This window comes from Diabrotica undecimpunctata, chromosome 3, assembly GCF_040954645.1.
Source record: "Diabrotica undecimpunctata isolate CICGRU chromosome 3, icDiaUnde3, whole genome shotgun sequence".
NCBI lineage: Eukaryota > Metazoa > Arthropoda > Insecta > Coleoptera > Chrysomelidae > Diabrotica > Diabrotica undecimpunctata.
This window is the reverse complement of record NC_092805.1, coordinates 98938792-98963389: the sequence shown is the minus strand read 5'-3', so window position 1 is coordinate 98963389 and position 24598 is coordinate 98938792. Positions and strand designations below refer to the sequence as shown.

The window sequence follows — 24598 nt, the reverse complement described above, 5'->3', positions numbered from 1 at the left end:
TGGATCAAATAATGAAATACTACTAAATACAATCTTCTGGAAAAAACATGGTAGCAGAAGGTGAGTGGTAGAACGAGAGATTTACGTAAGATGGGGGTACAACAATGGGACATTGCTGCACAAGACCGGCAAGAGTAGAGAAAAGTAAAAAAAATAGTAAAGGCTGCTAAGAATCACTTAGAGTTGTACAGCCAAGAAAGAAGAATATTATCTGTAATGGCCTAGCTTATACTGTCATATGCATTCATTGTTCTTCTTTCATTTTACTTGTTCAACATTTAGTCCTCTACATTATAATTCGCCGTTCACTTTCACTGGAAGGTTCACCGGTCACAATTTATGTGACAAAACAAACGACTCGTCTCGTACCATTTCATTCATCCTGCCTTAACGCTATTGAATGCACTCTCATTATTTCCTCATCACTCTGTAATACCGACCGCAAATATTTAAAACTATTATTTTTATTATCACTTTTTAATCCAAAATTTTTGTCCTATTTCTACTGGCAACTCCATTTAAATGAAGATTCCTGATACCTTTTTCTTTTAAGTTGCAGTTTCAGTTTTTGACCTAATTCGATTTCAACATTGCCTTCTAACATCACTAATTAGCACAGACATAAACACCACAGAATGCCGTTTAAATTGTTTCTATTATGATCCGGCACTAATGAAAACAAATAATCAATAATAATATATTATTATATTATATATTGATATTAATCAAATAAATAACAATCCTACTGTCAGATCAAATTTAGCAATCTTTCCCACACATGTCCTAACACTAGTCGTTATTCCATCATACATTCCTTCTACAATCTTTATAATACTAACCGGGAACTCTTTTCTCATTGGGTTCCCGCCACAAAACCAGCTCTCGTGGTAAACTATCATACGATATGTTAAGATCAATAAATATCATACGACAAAACCTTTATAAGCAAAATCTGTAGAGTAGCAGTCAGTTTAAGTAGTAGACAAAAATGTGGTCCAACAAACTCTGAAACCAAAAAACCTAAATCCGAGGACTAATCTGAAGGATCAACAAGCATATATGCCTATAGAGAACAATAAGAAGGCTAAAGAGGCTCACTCCGTATTCGGAAGATATTCTAGGGGACTAAGAATGCGGCTTTTGTATTGGAAGGTCAACAATAGATCAAATATTTACGATCCAACAAATGAAGAGAAGACGAAATACATGCTAGTAACCAAAAGTCCAAGACCAAGAGTTGGGCAAAACATAATTATTAATGGCAACAGCTTCGAAGTAGTAAAAGAGTTTATAAATCGGGGGGCGGTAATCACAGATTCCAACCACATAAAAAAATATGTCTCAGCAAGCATACCTATTAAAAATAGATTATTATACTCCCTATCATCATTTTAAAGGTTTAAGCTGCTAAAAAGACCGTCTATATTAAGACTACATGTCAATTATTCAATACGGAAGTGAAACATGGACTATATCAGCGGGAAATAAATAAACTGCTTGTATTTGAAAGGAAGGTTATCAGAATGGTATTTGGCCCTCAAAGAGATGAATTGACAGGAGAGTGGAGAAGGCGCCTCATTGCTGAATTGATGACTCTGTATGGTATTAAATACATCGTCAGATATATAAAAGCTAACCGGATAAGACGGCAAGTCATGTGGTAAGATCAGGGGAATACAAAGTGCTGAAGACAGTGTTTTTTGAAAAAAATTAAATAATTAATTAAATTCTTACTAGTTCCGGTTCAGAACCAAGTAGGGTGAAACAAGCACCACAAAAGATGAAAACTTCATCGATTTTAAGAACATTATTACGCAAAAATAAGTAGATTGAAAAATGTCGACAAAAAATTATACAATCAAAAATACTTTTAGCCATGTCCAGTAGAGAATTCATAATTTAACTATTCAATACAAAAATGGTTGTGACATAATACAGAAAACTTTTTTAAGTAAGATATCTTCTAAAACAGAGTTTCCCAAATGTTAATTACGTTGAACTTGAAGATGGATAAATTTGTTATAAACAAAGTACAAGTTCTAAGACTTGCACAAACAGACCGTCGAGTGATCTGCAGTCGGGTACAAGTCTAATAGCGACAATAATAATAGACAGTCGAGTAATGTCCATCCAGAGGCAAGTACGAGTGCTAATTACAAACGGCCGTTTGATTTGCGGTCTACAACTGTCACAAAAAAGAAGAAGGAGTCCTGGACCCGAAAATATTCTGAAGATTACTTGCAGTTCGGTTTTATAAAGGGTACTGATGACAAACCATTATGTGTTATTTATTATGCTGCACTTTCAAATGAGTCCACGAAACCTTCAAAATTGGAGCGGCACTTCGAATTGAAGCACCAAGGATACAGAAGGAAACCAATAGATTTTTTTATAAATAAAAAGAGAGAATTAATAGCTAACAAAAAGACTATGTCTTTGAATTTTTCTCAGAACGCTCAATCTGAAAACCTTGTACTGGCTTCTTATGAAATATCAAAATTAATTGCTGAAACCGGTTACCTCACACAATTGCGAAAATATTAATACTTCCAGCAATGAAAATAGTAGCATCTAGGATATGTGATAAAAAGCTGGAAAAGCAAGTGAATTCGCCGGCTCTATCAAATAACACAGTGAAGCGTAGGATTGTGGAGATGGCAGATAATATTGAAAAGCTATTATAGGTCACTAAAGGAATGTAACTATTTTTCCTTGCAAGTTGATGAAAGTACAGACATATCAGATAATGCTAATCTAATGTGTTTTGTAAGATACGATTTTAAAAATATTATTCACGAAGAATTTTTATTTTGTAAATATCTGTCAACAAGAACAACGGCTGAAGAAATGTTTTATCTGATTGATAGCTACATTAATGACAATGGAATTGAATGGAATAAATGTATGGGACTAAGTAGCGATGAAGCACGGGAAATGGCAGGCGCTCGTACTGGACTTTTCCGAGGATCAAACCGTAGCACCAGAATGTGTTTGGGTGCATTGTAGCATCCACAGAGAGGCTTTATCTGTCAAAAAATGCCACTGCTTTTAACCGAATCTTTGCAAACCTGTGTAAAGTGTAAAATTTATAAACTTCATAAAATTTTGCCCACTGAACTCAAGAGTATTCTCTGCTTTGTGCAATGAAATGGGAAGTGAATATGAATATCTTCTTTTACACTGCGAAGTGTGTTGGCTATCAAAAGGAAATGTTTAAAAAAAAAATAAAATATGACATTACAAGGTAGCAATGTAACTGTATTTAAAGTACAAGAGAAGGTGGAAGCTGAAATAAAAAAACTTTATGGATATGTCGCGCGGAAGCAAGAAATTACAAAGTTTTTACAAAGCTAACAGAAATACAAAAAGAGTATAACAAAGTCATTACCGAATGAGATTTCAGCGGCTTTCAAGGAACACCTGCTAGGACTGGAGGCAAATCTGAAGGAATATTTTCCCCCCATTCACAGCAACAAAGCATGGATGATATTTACAATGAACGTAGAATCTGAGACAGGACTTTCGGATTTAGATATTGAGTCAGTAATTGAACTATCGTATGATAGGGCACTCAAAGACTTATTTGACAAAATACCACTTGAAGATTTTTGGCTGTCTTGCCGCCAGGAGTACCCAGTTTTAGCAAAAAAAACGATAAAGTTTCTAATTCCCTTTCTTACGACCTATAAGTGTGAGGCTGGGTTTTCAACACTGGTTTTCCTTAAAAATAAATATAGGAACCGTTTGGAAGTCGAACCGGACCTGAGGATAAAATTAACATCTTTTCCTCCAAACGTGAAGTTGAGCTAATGATTCTTTATTATAATACATACAACTATAATAAATATTTAAATATGTTTACTTGTACATACATACCAGGGTATGAAAAAAAAAATTAGTGTGTCACGAAGGATAAGCATAAAAATAACCGGGCCACGGAAAAATAAGTTTGGGCAACGCCGATCTAAAACAATGCTAGGAAGCAGCTTACACCTTTTTTAGAGAAATTTATATACGCTCAAGCATGCTATTTGGGCATAAATTAAAGAAGTGTCTTATGCTGACTGATAGTGAAGGCATTAGAAAATATAAACAATAATAAAAAAGCTTCTCGTCATTATTATTTTTTTTTTTTTTTCAATTTCATACATAGAACGAGAAAAGACAAAATTCGACAGCAAATGCCGCTCCTGCTGTCTTGTCCGACTATTCATTGTTACAATTCAGCCGGTCGTTCGTAACCGAAATATTTATGATAGCGAAAGCTTTGTCTAACGAGTACACATAAAGTCGTGGCACCGAAACTGCGCGCTGCTACTATTCCGAGTAATCAAAAAATATATTACGCGGAAAAACTAAACACATCGTATTTAACTGGCACTCGTTGCGCTTTGAGTTCAGTTTAAGACAGACTTCCACATTGGATACATGTGCTAATTGTTATAATTACCACTTATACCATTAATAGTGCTATTTATAAATAAAAAATATTTTGTGTTAAATAGAAAAAAATTGTTTTATATTAAAAAAAAGAGAAACTGTATAGTAGTGATAAAGTGTATGGTGCAAAATGCTGTTTTCTAATGAGATTTGGGCGGCTACGAAACGGCATGCATTGAAAAGGACAAATTCCTGCCAGGATAGAATTGAAAGGATCCCTCCTAGCTCGGAAGAACTTTTTGAAAATATTCCTTGGATGAATATTATGGCTGACCTGACTGTTAAATCTGCTATCGCTGAATATGAGGTAAATTAATTGGGCAATTTGCATTTTATTATACACATTACAATAAATTTTATGGATAACACGGAAGAATATTTTGGGAATTCACTTTTGATTGCTTCTCTATCGTAGTTGTAGTTGCCGGGGATATGTTCCGGTATGTGCCATCTAACTTTCTGTGCGGACAACTGGTAATTAATGTTATTTTACTCACATGCGCTTTAACACATCTATCTAAATTTCACAGTTTTACAATCAAAATATCTTATTTTTATATCTGTTTATTCACCTATATTTAACAGTTATTTCCGGGGTAGAAAGAATATTGGAGTTACCCTAGATACAGTATTGCGGTCAGTGCTTTCATTTTAATCGATTTATTCTATTAATTTTATGGCACATAAATTCGTTTATCTAATTTTTCATTTATGGATAAGTATACTTTTTACTTTTATTTCCTTACCTCTACTTCAATTTCGGCATATTCATAACCGGTTCTTGTTCTTATGCTTTGCATTGCAAAGGTTCCCAATACTATATCTATTTTATAAAATCAATACCAAACACGTGTTTCTTTACCTTTACTTTCGTTATTACTGAGTCCATCTACAGTTGGTAGTGTTGTATCTGAGATAGCTCAACAAAAGCAACAAATTTATCTTGTACAGATCTGAAGGTTGCTTTTATAATATAATCTTATCTAGAAACAACATGTACTTGTAGAACAATGCTTGGCAACATGAGACGCTTCTGGTTTTTATCTCGATTTATCTCGCTGATATGATTATATTTACTTTCTTCTTTTTTAAATAAATATCTCGAATCTATTGGTTTATGTGGGAATAACGTAGCCAATTCTTTTATTTCTATTAACAGGAAAATTGGGTTTAAGTACATACTTTTCTATTAATTAAAGATATAAGCAGGGTGTAATGATAAATCTGAAGGCATCTTCACCTAGAGCTGTAATGGCTTGAACCTTTTACTCTTTTAGGCATAGATCTGAAAGCCAAAAATCGATATAGATCCTTCTTTTTATAATTTTTAACATGTAATTATATTATAAATAGCGGAAGGATGGAGAACTAGCCAATACCTATAATTGTATACTACTTTGAGGATGTATGATAAATGTGAAGACGTCTTCATCTAGAGTTATATTGACTTAAACCTCTGCCAATTTTACGCATGAATCATAAAGTCTAAAATATATAGATTCTTTGTATGATTCTGGCATGTAATTACCATCATAAATACCGGAAGAATAGATATGGATACAATAAAATAAAATGTCCATCTATGGAGACTTGGAGGGGATTAAATAGACAGGCAGCATCTCTAATATTACCGTATGACGAAACCGACATATGAACACTGAGATGAAATCAAGAATTTATAAGACTAATAATTACATATGCATCAGAAACAAGACCTAATACAGCTTCAAGGCAATGACAATCTTCCATGATGCATTAATCTTTCAATTAACAAGCAGCATTGCTTACAGGGAAAAAGAAGAAGAATTACCACCATCTTATTTATGTATATCACCCATAAAACTTTTATCTTTAACTTTGTATCAATTTGTTGCTGTGTTGAAGTATCCAAAAACCATTTGAGGTTTTTATTATAAAAAAGAACTACTTTAAAAAGCATACTTTTAATCAAGAGTGTACAAGTCTTAAATATTTCAATTGTTACGTATAGATTTTCCTGATAACAGTTTCGCTTAAGAAGCGACGGTACCATTTTTGTGATAACTGGAAACAAGTGCCAAAATCATTAATTTTATATAACCTCTAGGCGTAGTGCAAGTCTTAGGATTCACTTTTTTTAAGTCAATGAACGCTCATTATTAAAAAATGAATAATTACTTTAGACGTCATCGATAAACATGTTGAACAAAGAGAACTGGTAATACGTACCATAATTGACGTACAATTTAAGAAAAAAATAAAATGTTTTCTTTATAATGTCTATATTTAACTTATCTGCGAACTTTGTGTAAACAGAGAAAGTGAAAACGGCATTGAAGGACTTTTGCCGTTTGATTTAGAGGGTATTTACCTTTCGGACTGGGAATAGTCAAGAGGATAATGTTAAACGTGTATTGAAAATGGAAAGCTTAGTAGATAACGAGAGATTTTTGTAAATAATAACGAATTAAATTATAACTTTTATTCATATGTTGGATTGAAATAAAAATTGAAAAAATCGATCATTTTATTTTTCTATCAATCCGAGGATCAGTACAGCTAAAAAGAGACAGAAAAACCTAAATCGGATTCGGATTCATTAAAAGTTATGTATGAGGAACAATTAAGAAACCAAAAGTTTTTTTATAAACCCACATTTATTCGTAAACTATAATAGCTAGAGAAATTTTGATATGTAATGGAATCATCAACTACGTGAAAAAAGATGTCTAAATGATAAGTAATATTTGACTTCTGGTAATGAAAATCTTCGGCTTCTGAGTTAAAATTATTGTCAAAAATGAGCTACTTATTTTCAAATCAACTTTTAAAAAAGTATGATTATAACTGCTTATTATTTAAAGATATTGTTGTTTACTTAAAGCAAAAGACCCTGAGTGATTACAGTTTGTATTCAAATTCTGATAGTAGAATTCCTAATTTACTAAATTTAACGAAAATACAATTTTTGCTTAATTAAATTAACTTTTTGAAAGGTTTTGGTTATTTTTATAGGACTTTTCAACATCAGTGAAAATAAATAACACGAAATATCTAATAAACTATTAAAATGGCACAAGTTATCAAAAAAAAATTGCACCGACCCGACCAGTCAGTGATCTTACAGTTTTGGCCAAGAAACGAATAAGCGCCCAATACTCCCCAAGTGATGGAACTAGTTGGAGCAAGAGCTATCAAAATTACCTAAGAAAGATTTTAGAAAGATTCTTGAGCATAAGAAGTTGAAAATAAAACGGTTATAAAACAGTTCAAAACTGTGGTATGACAAACAGATCAAAAGTTACCTATAAATAAGTTGTGATCTATCGTTTACTAAAATAGATTAAATCATAAATCAGAAGTTAATAGAAATTTAGAGCAGGAAAGTGTACGAAAACAGTAACTAACACATCTGATATTGACACATTAATGACAAAATGATAACATTGACGTTACTCGACATTTAGGAGTATGCAGATTGAGACCTCGGTGCCGTTTGACGGTTCTTGTATTTCTACAGAACATGGCAGTGGTACGTCACGAGTGAGAGGAGTAGGCAGATTGATACCCCGAACTCTAACGGAACCGTATCACTCTTGATAATGGCTCCAAAATCCGGGCCGAAACGTCGAGTATTAAATTCTCAGTATTCTCTGAATACTGAAATCGAGTCCCTATAATAGAATCCCAAGACATTATCTATAACTATAACCCGGGAAACTGGGTTCTGATATCCCATAATATAGATATAGATAGCTTGAAGAAGGTTTAAACCAACAGTTACATAATATTGCACAAATAAACAATTAGGTTACATATAAAACTACCACACAGCCTAATCATAATTTACTATGATGGCAAGGATTTACATGTACCTATTTATTGTAATAATTATACATACAGCTGGTATCAAATAAACTCCCACATGATTTTGACGCAACTTACTCACATGTTACAGTTCTGATAATAATCGTTAGTAAAAAAGCGCTGGAATGATTCATTTTATCAATACGTTTTTAAAAGTCTCGAGATATCGCTATTACTTAATTTAGCTTAAAAAAGATTCGATTTGCGTCATATGCAGCATCTTTGTGTTGTAGCACGGATTACTGGCGTGGTGAGTGTAGTATATAACTTTAAGCTATTTCATTTAAAAGACAAAATCGATCTATTCCTGGTATGGTGTTTTTAGTCAAATATGTAAATAGACAGAGTACAAAGAGAAAATCAAACAAAGAAAAAAAATGATTACAGCTGTTTTTAAAAAGTTGTCCAATCGAGTTAGACGAATAAAAGAACTAACTATTCTCCTTTAAAGTGGGATTTAGTTGCGATTTTAAATTTACACTAATATTGACCACTGTTCGTAGACTTTATTGACCACCCCTAAAAGTTATAACAATAAAATTTGGTGTAGCCCACCATGCAAGGTCAAATGATATCCCGACTGCACTAAGTCTGATACCTGCGGTTAAAAATTATTTAATTAAAAATAGTTAACACGAAGACACTTACCTCATTGTGTGTAATATTTTTATCATTGATACTCTGTATTCTAGTAATTGCAGAAATTACCGTCAAACTTAATTTAATTCTATGAAGGATATTTCCACTATTAGGTTTTTTATTGACTTCACTTTGACCTCTTATTAAAATTTATTCTAATATGAACATTTATAATAGTTTTTTCATTTTATCTTAGACATACGAACGTTAACTCACGTGGCTGTTGCGCGTGCTTTATAATAAGTATATTTTTTTATTTAAACCAATGATGACAGACTAGTAGTGTTCAATTTTTTTGTTTTTTCATTTTTTATTTGTGCAATTGCGTTGGTACATGAAAAACAAAACATATTTATCGATTCCAATACAGAAAATATACTTCAAAAGTACACGTGGATTATTAACTATTTTAAGTTTTTTTTTAACGCAATTGATTGAACAGATGACTATTTTTCCTGTGTTGAAGCGATCAAACTGCGTCGGTTAGTTTTTAGACTGAAAGAAATATCGAAAATTAAATATTCTCATGATGACTTTTGGGCAATTGAAAATATAATGTGAATCCATTAATATGCAATTGATTTTTACATGTACAGTTTCATGACTACTTTTTTTTCCTTTTTTTTTTATCTACACTCTTTTGACCAAAATCACTAGTTGTTGCCTTTAATTTTTATATCATTTTATTTATTATTAAGTTAAAGTATATCGAGTTATTTTCTCTTATTCCAACAGTGTAATTATTCTCTTAGTGCAGTTATCTGAGAATACTCGTAGCGGAAGTATAAGAGAAACTTTGTTATTTAATTCGATCAGATAGAGTTCAAGGTTTGGATCAAATATTCCTTTATCTCATTATGTTATCTCACATTGTTAGGTATTAATTGATTGTATCAACCATTCGATGTTTGTATTTCTGTAAACATACTCCCAATCTATCAGTTTTGTAATATTTATAAATTTTCTTATATTTTTTTTAATATATTTTACTTTTAATAAAATCCTAAGCATTTAAAATATGATAATAAAGTGGAATTAGTTTTTATTCTATCTATTAAGAAGTTTGCCTAACTATTATTTGGTAAATAAAATTGCTACTAGCTGGTATCAAATATTCATTTTGGCTGCTTTGCATGTTTTTTTTTTTTTATTTTAAATACCTCATAATTTAGAATCTCAAATTAATTGGCTCAGAATTAAATAATATTTTTTTGTCAGAACCGGTACAAGGTTAAAAAACACTCATTACTCTTTTAATAGTAGGATATCGTTATGTACGGCACATGAATTATGTCACGTACACCAGGATCGACCAAAGGGCGACAAATGCGAAAAGTTTTATCAAAATTTGAATTAAATACACCTTGTATTGTCCCCAAAATAGAATTTCAACAGTTACGCAAAAAATAACTGCTGTTAATGATTAGTTGAAGTCTATCGATATCTGATATAAATACAGTTATATAAATAGAACATTGAAAATTATTATTCATATCTCATTGAACAGATTTTAGGTTGGTGAATCCTGTGTTTAAAAAGTGATTTACCTCCGTAGATACTAATATATCTATATTAAGTTAAAAATTAATAACCAGAGAAAGCCGTGCAGGCTGTAGATAAAGGGTAAAGTTAAAACCCTTTATCTTTTTACACTTCGACCTGAAATATTTTGTGTCCTTTCATGTCTGTGGCCTTCGAATCGATTTTAGTACGTGCTGTCAGGTCCCTTTTAAATGGAACAATTGTTCTACTTAAACAATTTTCTCTCTGCGCACTTCACGCTTATTTTTTGGTCGTTGCTGAGCTTCATAACGATTTTCATGACTACTTTTCAGGAGTTTCCTTTGAACTTCTTCGGAAGTATGGACTAAAACGGAATCCAGTTCCATAGATCATGACGATGACTGAGGCTACCTTGTTTCTCTTCCATGTTAGTGTTGTTTGTTCCTAATTCATTCTTGTCTCACGAGAAGGTAGTTAATGGAACCTCAGTGTCGGGAGTTAAGCCTTCCTTGCCTTCAATTGGTTGTGCTTACCTCAGAAAGTAGCAACCACGACCGAGCGTAAAAACGCCTTTAGCACGACAAGATCTCATCTACTTTACTACCTTATGACATGTTTGTTACCAGGTGTCGCGTTTCCCAATCAAATATTCATCCAAAATTAATTCTGCTTTTGGTATGAAAATGTGTTATTTATTATGAATTTTAAGTTGCACAATATGCAAGAAACAATCGTTTTGAATAAATATAAATTAATCATTAAGTGATAAACTTAATCTGTAAAAATAAATATTAATATAAAAGTTATCGAAAAATATTTGTAAATATTAATGATGTTGCGAATAGCAATGCGTAAAAATTAGTAAGTATACACTTGAAGAGAATGATTGAAAACGTTTTTTAGTAACCTAAAAATCTTCGAATTCTTTTTTATAATGACGTTTCCTAGTCACAAAGTACGGTGGTTAGTAGTTTTTAGCAGCATGTTCTTAAAAATAGAAAGCCTGTATTAAAAAAGAAATAAGAACCAGAGGTTTTATTGGTCTTTCACTAGATTTAATTAAAATCTTTAATCTAAGTGTTACCTGTTTAATAGAGCTTTGCAGAATGACGTTAACACATATGACATAACCTAATAAAAATATATATTTGTAAGTACTGAATGTATATTATTTACTGTATATACTAGAACAAAGGAATATATTTGATATTGCAAATAGTAGCGATATACTGATGGGTTTCAGAAGATCGTTAAACTAAGGAAAACTAAGAAAACTAAAAAAAACTAAGGAAGCTAAAGATTATACATTTCAATTTCAAAATGCGCCTGCTTCTTTTGGCATTTGACCCAGTTTGCTAATCTGTCTAGAAAAGGCGATTACAAATAAAATTCATATTTTCGACAATTCCTTTTAATGTTTAAGATTTAAACAGATTGTGCAAAGGATGTTAAAGTAGTAGTAAATAATTTTAATTTGTCGACGATTTTATTATTGATAAACCTGAGGAGAATCTAATATTTGATATCAGCGATATACCAAACAGAACAATGTGAATAGATTGGATATTCTGGCAAAAAAAAAGAGAAAGAAAAGAGGCACAGTTCTTAGTTGTTTTAATAACAATTTTAAAGAAATGAGGAAACTATTGGTATGTTATTGCTAAAATATTCAAACTGTATTGACCTATCGTGGCATAAGATTACAAGAAAAATAATAAACAAAACATAAAACATGTATATAAAATATATTATAGCAAACAAAAAATGACCTGCGTATTGAATTACTTAAAAATATTATTATTTTGATAAATTTAATACTGTTTTATTTAGTTTCAATCTGCGTTCAAATAAAACGAAGAAAATATTTGCTGCTTTGAGTCCCAAATTTGAGATTTATTTTTTTATATTTTCGAAATGATACGTGTAGGTAGCGACAAAATGTTTAAATCCTTTGTTTTTAAAATACTACCATTTGCTGATATGGAAGACGTTTGGTTATAAATCTTTATACATTTTAATACGTATCAGCCATTATGTAAAAGCCTTAAGTCAACCAAGTCTATCTAATCTAAATATAGTCGAAAGGCAGTAACGACTCTTTTCCGTATTTTTTTGAATAATTCGGTCAAGGGATATTAGTTTTTTCATAGAGATATAAATACAAATCAGTTTGGTATGTAAATTTTAGGAATATCATATAAAACTCGGTTCGTAAGTTCATGTAAAATTGTCATACGAGTGGCATTTGTCCTCTTTCTTACGTTTTCGTATCTTGTTAACAAAACTCAAATTTGATATATTTGATCTAGGTTTGACAATGGTACGTAAAGGCTTAACGTTAATCTATTTCTATACCATATTCTATTTTTTAATGTTTATAAAGGATGGAATTGTACCCACATTATAATAAAGTCTTCTTTAAATAGTCTTTTAGGTTTACAAGTGATAAGCATTTTGTCAGACGTTTCAGTAATCTTTCTATTTGACATTAACATTGATTTTAGTATTTCTGTTTTTTGTCTTTCTATAAATATTGTCTTTTAGCTAAGTTAATTAAGTTAATTCAGGCCTAATAAAATTTCTCCATTTATAACAGTTCTTTTTATACATTTCTTCACATAGTAATAAATATTGAACCAACTCCAAGCTGTAAAAATAAAGGTTTTATACTTTCATTACCTTTATAACCGTTTTCCCATAAAGGATAAATAAATAGTTTTCCCACTTTCTATCCTTGAATACGCAACACAAATATTAATCAATAGTCTCCATTCAAGGAGAAATTGAAACAAAGACCTTTGGAACGTAACGAGTGCACATGGTCCTTGTGTATTATCTTCCACCTCATGTTTCGAATCTTGGAAACTTAACGGAAGAAAATTTCAGATCGTAACGTGTGGTTGATCAAATGAAAATTTATTGGCTTTAAAATAAACTCATCTTGGCGGATATTGAATTTTTAGATGTTGTTATCCATTAAGCTTAAAAATTGGTGCGAGCTCGAAACTTTTCGTACAGTGGCGTACAACTAGGTGAAACGGCGCATGATATTTGGAAGATTATAATATAATAGCTTCATTGGCAGTGAGACTGTTAATATTACTCTTAATTTTAGAGTTTTAGCTCTCCTATTGAATATACCATGTTAGTTTTGTTTGTTTTATCCCATTCTTTTAATTATTTTAGGGTATATTATGAGAGGACTAATATAATTAGTTGGGCCAGTAATCAATGTGATATTTGTTTACTCATCCAGAAGAATGAACATAAGAACTCTTAATTGTATTAGTTTTTTTACTTTCTTGTGGTTACTGTGTTGGTATCATTGATCTTGCATCTTGCATGTAAATCTTGAACCTTACGACAAGCGAAAAGAAGAAAGATAAACGCCAGTGAAATGTTCTGTTGGAGAAGAATGTGGTCCGACCACAGGATAAATAATTCAATTTTAAATGAGCTAAAAGTCAGCCAACAACTTTCCAGCAAATTTCATCTCCAACAATTAAAATACTTTGGACCTGTTATGAAAATCACGAGAAAGATCTCCAGCAAGATGGATCGACTAAATTACTGGAATATGCAAAAGACCTATGCACGAGTTAAAAGAAATGACCAGAGACAGATCTATGAAGACGGACACTATATGACATAACCATGACCGTGATCGGGACTGTAGAGAGATATCATTGATCATCGGTGGTTAGTTTTTCTACTCTTTTAACATTTCCTTGAAGTTGAATGTATGAAATTGGTTTTTATTATTTTTTTAGCTTTTAAATATCTATTTTATTGTGGTTTAATTTTAAAAGCTGAGAAGCCATCATAAGTAGTTTCTTTAGAAAGAGATTCTTATATACACTGTAGTGATTTTAGTATGATGATTCTGCTAGTTTTTTGTCAGAATCGAACGAGTCACCGCATAATTAGTTGACTTAATTATTCGCTGATGAATCAGATCGATATAAAAAGCAAATGAGTATGCCTGTGACAATACCGTTTTTATTTTTTAAATACGTTGGGTTCAAAATTTTTAAACGCAATAATTCATGAATAAGTGATGTTTACAACGTGTTGAAAAAAGCAGGCAGTTAATGAAAACATTTAACACGTAATGAGAATTAAAATGTTGAAACATTATGGTTGATGACATGTTGCTTCATTCATATAAGGCATGGAATTTCGGTTATGTAATTCTTATTTTGACTCATTTCTATCATTTTTCTTTTCTTTTTTTTTTTCTAAAGCAATTATCATTTTGCTTTAGGAACAGCTACATAAAAAATAAAAATATTGTGAAACACGGTAAAATTAATAAACAAAATGTTCTACGTACCAAACAATCAATCTTTAAAAATCCAAAAAAATGCTAGCGACACAATAATGCCCAATAATGCAAAATAATGTGGAGGAATTGAAACTAATGAAGCAATGGAGTATCGAAGGACCAGACAGGGTTTTTGGACGCAACGAAAGCCTTTGCCGAATTTCTTACTCTACCTAAAACTCTACATTCATTAGAATTTTTCCTTGCGCTAAGAGGAATCGATGTACTAAGTTTCATACTCGAAAACTTTTCCTTATGATGTATGGCACAGACAGTTAAAACGGCAAAATAGGTCTGATCAAATATGTCATATAAGAACATATATTATACTTCTAGTTCTCAAATCTTAACTAAATATAATAATAATTATAAAGCAAGTATTTATATTAACGATAACTTTTTTATAATTTTTACATAAGCTAATTAAAAATTCATCTAGTAATTAATTATTGCCGTAACTAATTCGGCTGAAAATTGAATTAAAAACTTAACCGTAGATAAAAATTTAATGTACATTATAAATATCAAGGCTGGCAAGTACTAAAAATATAACTACTAAAAGATTTTTTTCTCCTTATCCTCTGCTCGCTACGGAATGGAACTTTTCCAAGTCTATTGTATATTCAAATCATTTGTTTCGTTGATAAAATATCTCTCACCATCTGAGTATTGTTATATTTTATAACTATTAAGCGAGTATATTTGCAGTAATTTTTATCGTGATTAATGGTTCAAATTGGATACAAGTACAAAGGAAAAATTTGGATAAAAATAAAAGTTCTTGATGAAAAGCAAATACGATTTCTTGACGTATGTAAAGAACAACCTTTTTTTAACGACCCGATGAAAACATACGAAATGGACTATTTTTCAAAATATTTTTCAAGCAGGAAATACTGTTAGATGAATTTGAGCAAATATTTGAGCGACATGTTTGCTTTGAGTAAATTTGTTGTGTTTTTAACCTTTTAGACCAGATTTTTAGTCGAATTGAGGTTATAAACATACCGTACCGCTCGATATTCGTCAAGTAAACATACCTATGTATATAAAAATAACATACTAAAGAAAATAAGTTGGTAATTCAGTCAATAAATAATTATTGGTGCTACAGAGGACTCGATTTAATATAGAAATTTTGTTGATACACAATAAAATCCATATTTTGTACAAATATGTTTGAAAAATAGGTAGAAAAAGTTTTTCAAAAAAACAAACGAAGAGAGAACTAAAATAACAGACAAATAAGTTAACTAAAAGAAATTAAAAAAACAATGTACTGGTATGTGTGACTAAATTTAAAAATTTGACTGTAGAAGAAGATAACCGAACAAGTAATGGTGTTCGATTATTTAAAAATGAAAATATTCAATTATGCGATAGTGGAATAAGAAAATGAAGTAATAATACAGTCAATATATGTATATAGTACAGTAAATTGAATCATTTCATAACACCCCGAAATGATTCAATATAAAAAAAAATAGCAAGCACTATTAAAGCTGTGAAAGATCGCTTTTAAACACTTTACCAACGTTATTATAGGTGTCGAGGAATTCTCACAGCATCCAAGTTAACAACCTTTAAATAGTCTAGGTTTTCAGCGGTGGGCGATAGTTACGGCCAAGGTTATATTAGGTGTTGCTAACTAACCCTCCTTTTAAAAACAAACTACAGAATACATAGATGACACAAAAGGAAATACTAACAGAAAATAACGTAAATGAGAATATCATACACATTAGTAAAAAGAAAACTTAGTATGTATAACTCTTTCTCATGACTAAGTCTTCCCTGTATCCTTAAATATTATTTTGTGAATGCTAACCATTCAGGTTGGATAACATTGATGTACATTAGTTCTACTTATTAAATAAAGAAATATCACTTAAACATTCGGGAATAAAGTCAGTCGTTTCAAATTAAGTATAAATATATTATATGTGCGATCTTAATGCATAAATATACACACAAAAATTAAAGATTATTGTTAAAACAAATTTTAAAACTTTAAAAATCCCAATTTGCGTATCGCTAAAAAGGTGTATTGGGGTAAAGCATCACTCAAATGTGTTACAATCTGTAAGAGGTCGATAAAGCTTACTGCCGTTGTCGAAAATATATTACAAACCGAATGTTCGCAAATTTTTATTATAAGTTTTCAACCCCTAAAATATAATATCCATCGCGGATATTCTTTATCTTCCTGGATTCTGTTTGTTTTCCTCGTTTTCAATCCCACGGGGACTAAACAAAGTCGCCTCAGAATATATAGGGCGCATTTTTTATTTCATTTCACTACCTTCCCTCCCATAAGTCTCGTCCTTTGAAGAGGATTCTCAACATAACTGAACCTGCCCTGCCGGTTTTGGGTAACCTTATTGTAGACTTACGGGTAGAGATGAGCGAACAAACTGTTTCGTAGGAACAACAACGCACTGGGACTGAGGGAAAAGGGAATGAGTATACTGTATCCAGAAATTTAGTGTCTCATTATAAAAGTTATTTTAATAACAGCTGTAAAACTGAATAATCCCTTGTAAATACTCTATTGTTGTATAATTATCACAGCTACCAAAGCTGCCAGGACCGGCATAATAGCCAAGCATAGCACGACTGTATATAGGTATATATAATCAGCTCAAATATTATCATTCAAGCATAATGTCAAAAAACTCTTTTTATAAACAATCAAATTTCCCATAATTATTGTTATTAATCATTATTTTAAGTCTCAACGAAGAAAATGTTTTGTGTGGTGTTTTGTGTTTTATTGGCACTAGTTTTCACACTGGCCAGTCAATTTCATAATGATTTTTTTAGACTATAACTTATCACTAACTCAGGGGAGCACTGTGTAGTGTCTGTGTTAAGTAAATGTCTTGTTACTTTAGTAAAGTCGACTTCATTGTCTTTACAAAGAGACGCTAATTGTATCTGAACGTCTGAGGTCCCTTCGGTGAGTACCAATTTACTCGTTTTAAAAGGTTCATATTTATTCATGTTGACTTGTTATGTTTAAGTTTTCCGTTTCATGTCTGAAAAAGTTGGCAAAAAATGGGAAATATTCTTTATTAATAATTTTACGAAAAAAAATTATTCTTCATTAAAGGTTATGCATCACATAGAAATCATTAACAGATAATCTTATAAAATATTAAGTGGTAGATAGGAAAAATCAAAATTATTAATTAATACTGAAGAGGAAAGTGATTTTAAATTTAGATATGCAAGAAAATGTAATTTTAAAATGTTTGTAGCTATTAAAAAGTATGTGCAAGTTTAGATTCATGGCCTTCTAATAATTAAATAATACATTTAAAGTAAAAAGTAAATAAAAAAATACTTTTGCATTTGTTGATTTTGTGTATTGAATAAGGTAAATTAGAAATAAAATTAAAAATTAATGCACCTACTGATACATCATTAAAAGGCCATTGTTGCCAACTTTTTCAGACATACTTTATACCTTACTAACAATTAAAACACTTCTTTCCTTACATGAAGTATAAAATATAATCATATTTAGCTATATGTATATATCTACATTAATTCATTTTAATTTTCACTTCACCATTTTATTATTTCACTTGCAATTTTTTTAACAAAACAAAAATTGTTTATGACTTTCAAAATTTGGATATATTTAATAAAGAATCGAGACAGAAAATATAATAATTAATTAATTCTAATACTCCATCAGTTTATGTATTTTTTCCCTTAATTATCTAGATATTTATTTAAATTAAATATGTAATGTAAATGACAAATAAAATATAAAATTCGTTAAGCCGGCCCTTTTTACTATTTACCTGAAGAGGCAAATCCTTTTATGGCTTCGACTTTATCAGCGGGATACTTTTAAATTCTGCATAAGTCAGTTCTTATAATTGTGAATGAAGTATACCAGTATTTTCGAGTTTACGAAAATTTTAAAATATAATTTTAAATGGTTTACTTGATGTTAAATTTTATCTTGTTTTGCGGAAATATTTTATTTTCAAAGTAATTCAGTCGTAGAATATATAGCTCAATAATATCTCTAAGTGTTTCTAAGACAACAAAGACATGGATTTCTAGCAGGTATACAACACCAAAGAAAGGGACAATTTGTTACGATTCTATCCAGCACAACGACTTATTCGACAAACTAATAAAATCTAGTACATAGATTTGGATCGATTTCATATGGGTCAAAGGTTCATTAAAAATGTAAAAGATGTTTTATTATTAAAAGTTCAAAAGCTATTTTAGGTACATATGCCTACATTTCTAAAAATAGAATTAGACACGAAACGCGAACAAATACATTATTTGTCCATTGTGACCATGGAAATGTGTTTAATTGTATATAAATGTTCATGTATTGAAGCAGTGTAGGTCAGTAATTAATTATTTCCCTTTTTGTTACAGTTTAAACGTATGCTGAATAAAGAGCTGTCTCATTTCTCCGAATCTAGCAAATCTGGCAATCAAATATCGGAATATATCTGCTCCACTTTCCTAGGTAAGCACCAAAGTATATCAATCTGTAGTTTAATGCGGAAACGACTGTACTTTAATGTGTATGTTACGACACTCGTCGATAATCCTTCCTAAGTAGTGCAATTTTTACAGTTCAAACTCTCTAAAAGTAGTTCTCAAAGTACAATTAATATAGATTATATTATCTACTTTACTTTCTTTATGATATCGATTATAATATATCCAACTTAATCTAGTTCGTGACTCATCATCGTCAATAAGCCTATATATGTCCACTGCTGAACGTAGGCCTCCCGTAAAATTGTCCACCTATTTCTATCTTGACCTTATTGCATCCCATTTGTGGTGATGCCCTTTAGATCGTTCATCCATCTAGTCGGTGGTCGTCTTGTGCTTCGGTATGCCTCTTATTTTGGTCACCGTTCCAGAATCTTTCTGGTCCATCTATCATCCGTCAATTCCCAAATGAAGGGAAAACGTATTAATAAAGACTTCATAACAGCTTTGAATGCCTAACATAATCAACCTTGTTTGATTTATTACTGTCTTACTTTACAATATTTTTAAAATTTTATATGTACGAAATATAGATGATTAATAAAGCATTTATTTTGTTTTAGATAAACAACAAGAATTGGACCTACCCTCCCTTCGTGATGAACTCCCTGAGCTCCCAAAACCCACTCAACGCAAAGAACGCGTCCGAGGACAGCATTCTACCATGTCTCAAATATCAGGTGTTAATCGTAAACCACTTTGCCACACTAATTCTTTTACCGGCGAGAAGTTACCTTTGCACGGAATTGAAACACCTTTCGAAGAAGAATTGGGTAAAAGTTTAATTATGATAGATCAATGGGGCATCGATATTTTCCGCATCGGAGAGTTAAGCAACGGAAAGCCCTTAACCTGTGTAGCTTACACGACCTTTAACAATAGAGACCTCTTGAAGACAATGAACATCCCTCCGAAGACGTTTATAACTTTCATGATGACCTTAGAAGACCATTATGTGAAAGAAAATCCTTTCCACAATTCTCTGCACGCAGCGGATGTGGCTCAAAGTACACATGTTCTACTGAATACTCCTGCATTAGAATCTGTATTTACACCGCTAGAAGTGACAGCAGCTCTATTCGCAGCGTGCATTCACGACGTAGACCATCCTGGACTTACCAATCAATTTCTAATTAATTCTAGTTCTGAGTTAGCTCTTATGTATAATGACGAAAGCGTACTAGAGAATCATCACTTAGCTGTTGCCTTTAAATTACTTTCTAACGATGGTTGCGATATTTTCTGTAATATGACCAAAAAACAGAGACAAACTCTTAGGAAGATGGTCATAGACATGGTTCTTAGTACTGATATGTCCAAACATATGACTCTTTTAGCTGATCTAAAGACTATGGTAGAAACGAAAAAAGTAGCTGGTTCAGGGGTACTTCTTTTAGATAATTACACAGATAGAATACAAGTTTTGGAAAATTTAGTGCACTGTGCAGATTTAAGTAATCCTACTAAACCTTTACATCTCTATAGACGTTGGGTAGATCTCCTCATGGAAGAATTTTTCCAGCAGGGAGACAAAGAAAGAGAAGCCAAAATGGACATCAGTCCCATGTGCGATAGGCATTCAGCTACAATAGAAAAGACCCAAGTTGGTTTCATAGATTACATAGTACATCCCTTATGGGAAACTTGGGCAGACCTAGTGCATCCTGACGCTCAGGATATTTTGGACACCTTAGAAGAGAACCGCGATTGGTATCAAAACGCTATACCACCAAGCCCCCCTCCAGAAGAGACTCCCGAGTCCCAGCGACCAGGCATCAGATTCCAAGTTACTTTAGAAGAAGGCGAAGGGGAATCTGAAGAAGGTCCGATGTGACGGAAACTAGGGGGCCTCTGTAGAAAGCTCACTGAAAAGGTGCAGCAATGGTGGCGTATCAGGCAGTAAGCGCAAGTGCAGGCGCATGCGCACTGACTGATGAACGTTACACCGCGCAGGCGCGGGTTTGTTGTGTTTTGCAATATATGCTTGACTGAAATTTTGAATTTTTCGGGCTGAGATGCCAGCCTGTTCTTATATATCGCAGAGTTCCTGGGAGTGTACTCTTTTTTCAATTTTTTGTTCGGTTTTTTAGCAAATCTGGTAGATATATCGCTTCATGGCCAAATCGTAAGCTTAAATAATCTAGGATATACTTTTCAACAGGTTCATAACCATCCCTAAACATAAACTAAACTGTTTTTAAGAAAAAATAGTAATTTGTAAATCTTTTATGTTTATGAATTTTGAAACCGTATTGTTAAAATGTAAACCGTGTTGTAAAGTATTGTTAATTTCAAAATGACTGTAATAGCAAGTCGGTTTACAGTGTTTCAATACAAATATAGGCATGTCAGTGTAGTTTTTATTTATATAAAATAGCGGTATAAATCTTCATACGTTAAGATAACTACTGTTTACATAAGATAAAAAAAGATACCTTCTATCACTAGTCGGGCCCCAAAGAACATTATCATTAAAACAGATTTAGAAGCGACGTAAAAATTGAAACATTTATTGAAAATTGCATAGGCTGCAAAATATGATGATAATATTATTAATGTTGCTTTTGGACAAAGCGTCAAATAATTGTTTTGGTTTTATGAAAACATTTCTGGTAGATATAGATATTTTTTATTTGTTAAAGAATGAGAGATATACATATTGTTAATTAGAGAAATTTTTTTGCATTTGTGATTTTTACCAAAAAGTTAATATTTATGAACTAACATATGTTTGTTTACTAATAATTAGGCTAAATAAAAATATATTAGAAAGTTTATTAAGCACAGTTTGTTTTGTTAATTTTAATATTTTAATATCCTATCTGTACTGTTGTCGACAACCATATGACGACGGTGATTGAAATTTATGTGAAAAAGACAAAAATAAAACACGTAAATAATAAACAAGTTATTAAAACACAAGGAAGGCATTTAAATGTCAGGAACATCGTAAAGAAATAAATTAATAACAAATACTATTGTTTTACATGTCCAGTCTGGGCAAGAAGTTTATGATTTAGAAATAAGATCAAATAAGATCTTAAAAACATAACACTCAAATCAGAGGTAACTAGAAAGATTGATGATAGTTCCAAAGAAAATCAAATATCAAATTGGTCTCTTTCCTACAATTTAAATACAGCAGATAATGGGCACGCAAGCAAAAAGCGACGTTAGACCTGATGCGATTGTATGATTGCCTATAAAGTAAGAAGTATTCTAGAGTTTATTATAATAATCACTAGATTAAAGTGCAGCAACACATAGGTCTGAACGACCAAATATAATTTAATACCTAATATAAATTGGTAGGTATTTATGAGTTTCCATCGACAATAAAACAAAGATGTACTAATCAGTTTTTAACCTCGGTCAAAAACACTTCAATCTACTGTCTTTAGATTCAGTTTTTGACATATTTCGTATATGACATTGAGTGGTGGTAATAAGTATTTTAAGCAGTTTTTCATAATTGAATGTATAACTGAATACATAGAACTTGAATTAAAATGATAGGAAGCATAACTTATGTACAATTTACTGAAAATAAAAAACGTGGTATATCATAGCTGTGATGGGCAGATTATGTGTTAAAGAGTGGATATGCCCTTACGTTATTGGAAGGGTTAAACACAGATCAAAACATAATCGAGTTGAGGTTGTAGAATCAGAAATACAGTTAAGACATTTTTCCTATAGCATATTTACCTCTAATAACCTGTAATGTTCATTGCTAGGTATTAGGCCGGCATCTTTGTTATATTGGAAACTTTAATTATAAAAGAGTTCACAACGATGAGCGTTTATAATTGTATTTTCAGGATATGGGTGAGGAATTTTTGTCAGAATAAAATTTGTGGCTTTATAAGTAACACTGGCAGAAAAAAATAATACTTACACTTTAAATAAGGTATGAGAACTGAGAAGAATAATTCCCCATCCTTTAAAAACAGTTCTAGTAAATTGAATCTTCCTTCTCGAATTATCCGGTTATCGTTTTGAATAACCACAACATTAAATTAAGTATTTCACCTTGGATCAACGATTTTACATCAAACTAAATTTATGTATATAAACTTCTTGGCACTTAACTTATAGCCAATAGAGATGAGTTGTATTAGGGATGGTTTGAATATCTTGAACGAAATACCGTTGTATAAAATTGTACCTAATGAAAGATTACAATCGAACTGACTGTAGCAATAAAAGAGAATAAAAGTCTACTACTGCTTTTTAGAAATGAAATGCTTTCACGCTGTTTTCTTGTGTCTGCATAGTGGCTTTGGAGTTTTCACGATTTCCACTCTTTTCGTTTGACTTTCGCAATAGTACGTGCATCTAATAAAAAGAGTCAAATAAATATTTCAGTAAATATAATAATAGAATGAGTGATAAAAATACATATTTGTAGACCGAAAACTGACAAATATACGTCGTGTAATAAAGATAATATTTCATGGGTAAATAGAGCTCAATAAGCTAAAAACCTGAGAAATGTATGGTTTTTAATGTAGACACCACGATGTTTGAATCGGTGATGTCTCCGAATAATTTATCATATTTAGAAGTTAAATTAAAGCCTGGAAATATTTGTTAGTAGAACTGATTGTAAATATTTAAAAGTTTTAGTCACTTTGTTTTATTTTAAATTTAACCACTTTATGTTGTCAGTTCTTTATCAAAACTACCTGTAATTATGATTGTAAATATCACTGTTTTTGTCCTTTGTGTAGAAATTAACAATCGTCGATTTGGCTATCAGGTTGATGTCTACCTTAATTTTTTGGCCTTTTAACAAACCCTCATTGTCACACGCCTTATAATTAGAAAGATACTCTCCCTGCTAAAAGAACATCTTTGTATATATAGTTCATATCTTGTATGTGTAATACTCAGCCCTCTGTATGTATAGGTAATATATGTCATGTCAGCTATGTTACATAAAATAAAAGCTCTCTCAATTATATTTCTTACTTTCTTTTACCTCGTCGAAATTTGTTAAAAAAGTTTCAGCATGGAAAATTTTAAGAAGACTGAATAACTGATGATTTTCACATAAAATTGCTTAGGATTATTAGGGAGACCTCACTTATTAGCAGTGCCGGATAAAGAGGCGGACAAGCCGGGCGACTGCCCGAGGCGCCGATATAAAAATAAAATATTTTTTACATGCATTGTTTTTTAGATTATATAAATTAAAATTGATCATTTTTCATGAGATATTTCTTTTATTAAACCAACAAGTTAAAGATACTTTGTACTACAATTTGATCACCATCATCATTCTGGCTTTAAAAACCTGCT

At 31.4% G+C, this 24598-nt stretch overlaps 1 protein-coding gene across 10 annotated transcripts in view; it reads left to right on the top strand.

Annotated features, from left to right (window-relative positions):
- The window catches only part of dnc (phosphodiesterase dunce), a 760818-nt gene extending 736558 nt beyond the window's left edge, over window positions 1-24260 (top strand). For 9 of the 10 annotated variants that reach the window (XM_072526397.1, XM_072526398.1, XM_072526399.1 and 6 more), the window contains 2 exons: window positions 19166-19259; window positions 19858-24260. In XM_072526397.1, the coding sequence (XP_072382498.1) occupies window positions 19166-19259; window positions 19858-21128 (1365 nt within the window). In that variant the 3' untranslated portion in view covers window positions 21129-24260. Of the gene's footprint in view, window positions 1-4325; window positions 4748-19165; window positions 19260-19857 lie in introns of those variants that run through there. The other variant, XM_072526406.1, reaches the window with a different exon arrangement.
- Window positions 24261-24598: the final 338 nt, after the last annotated feature.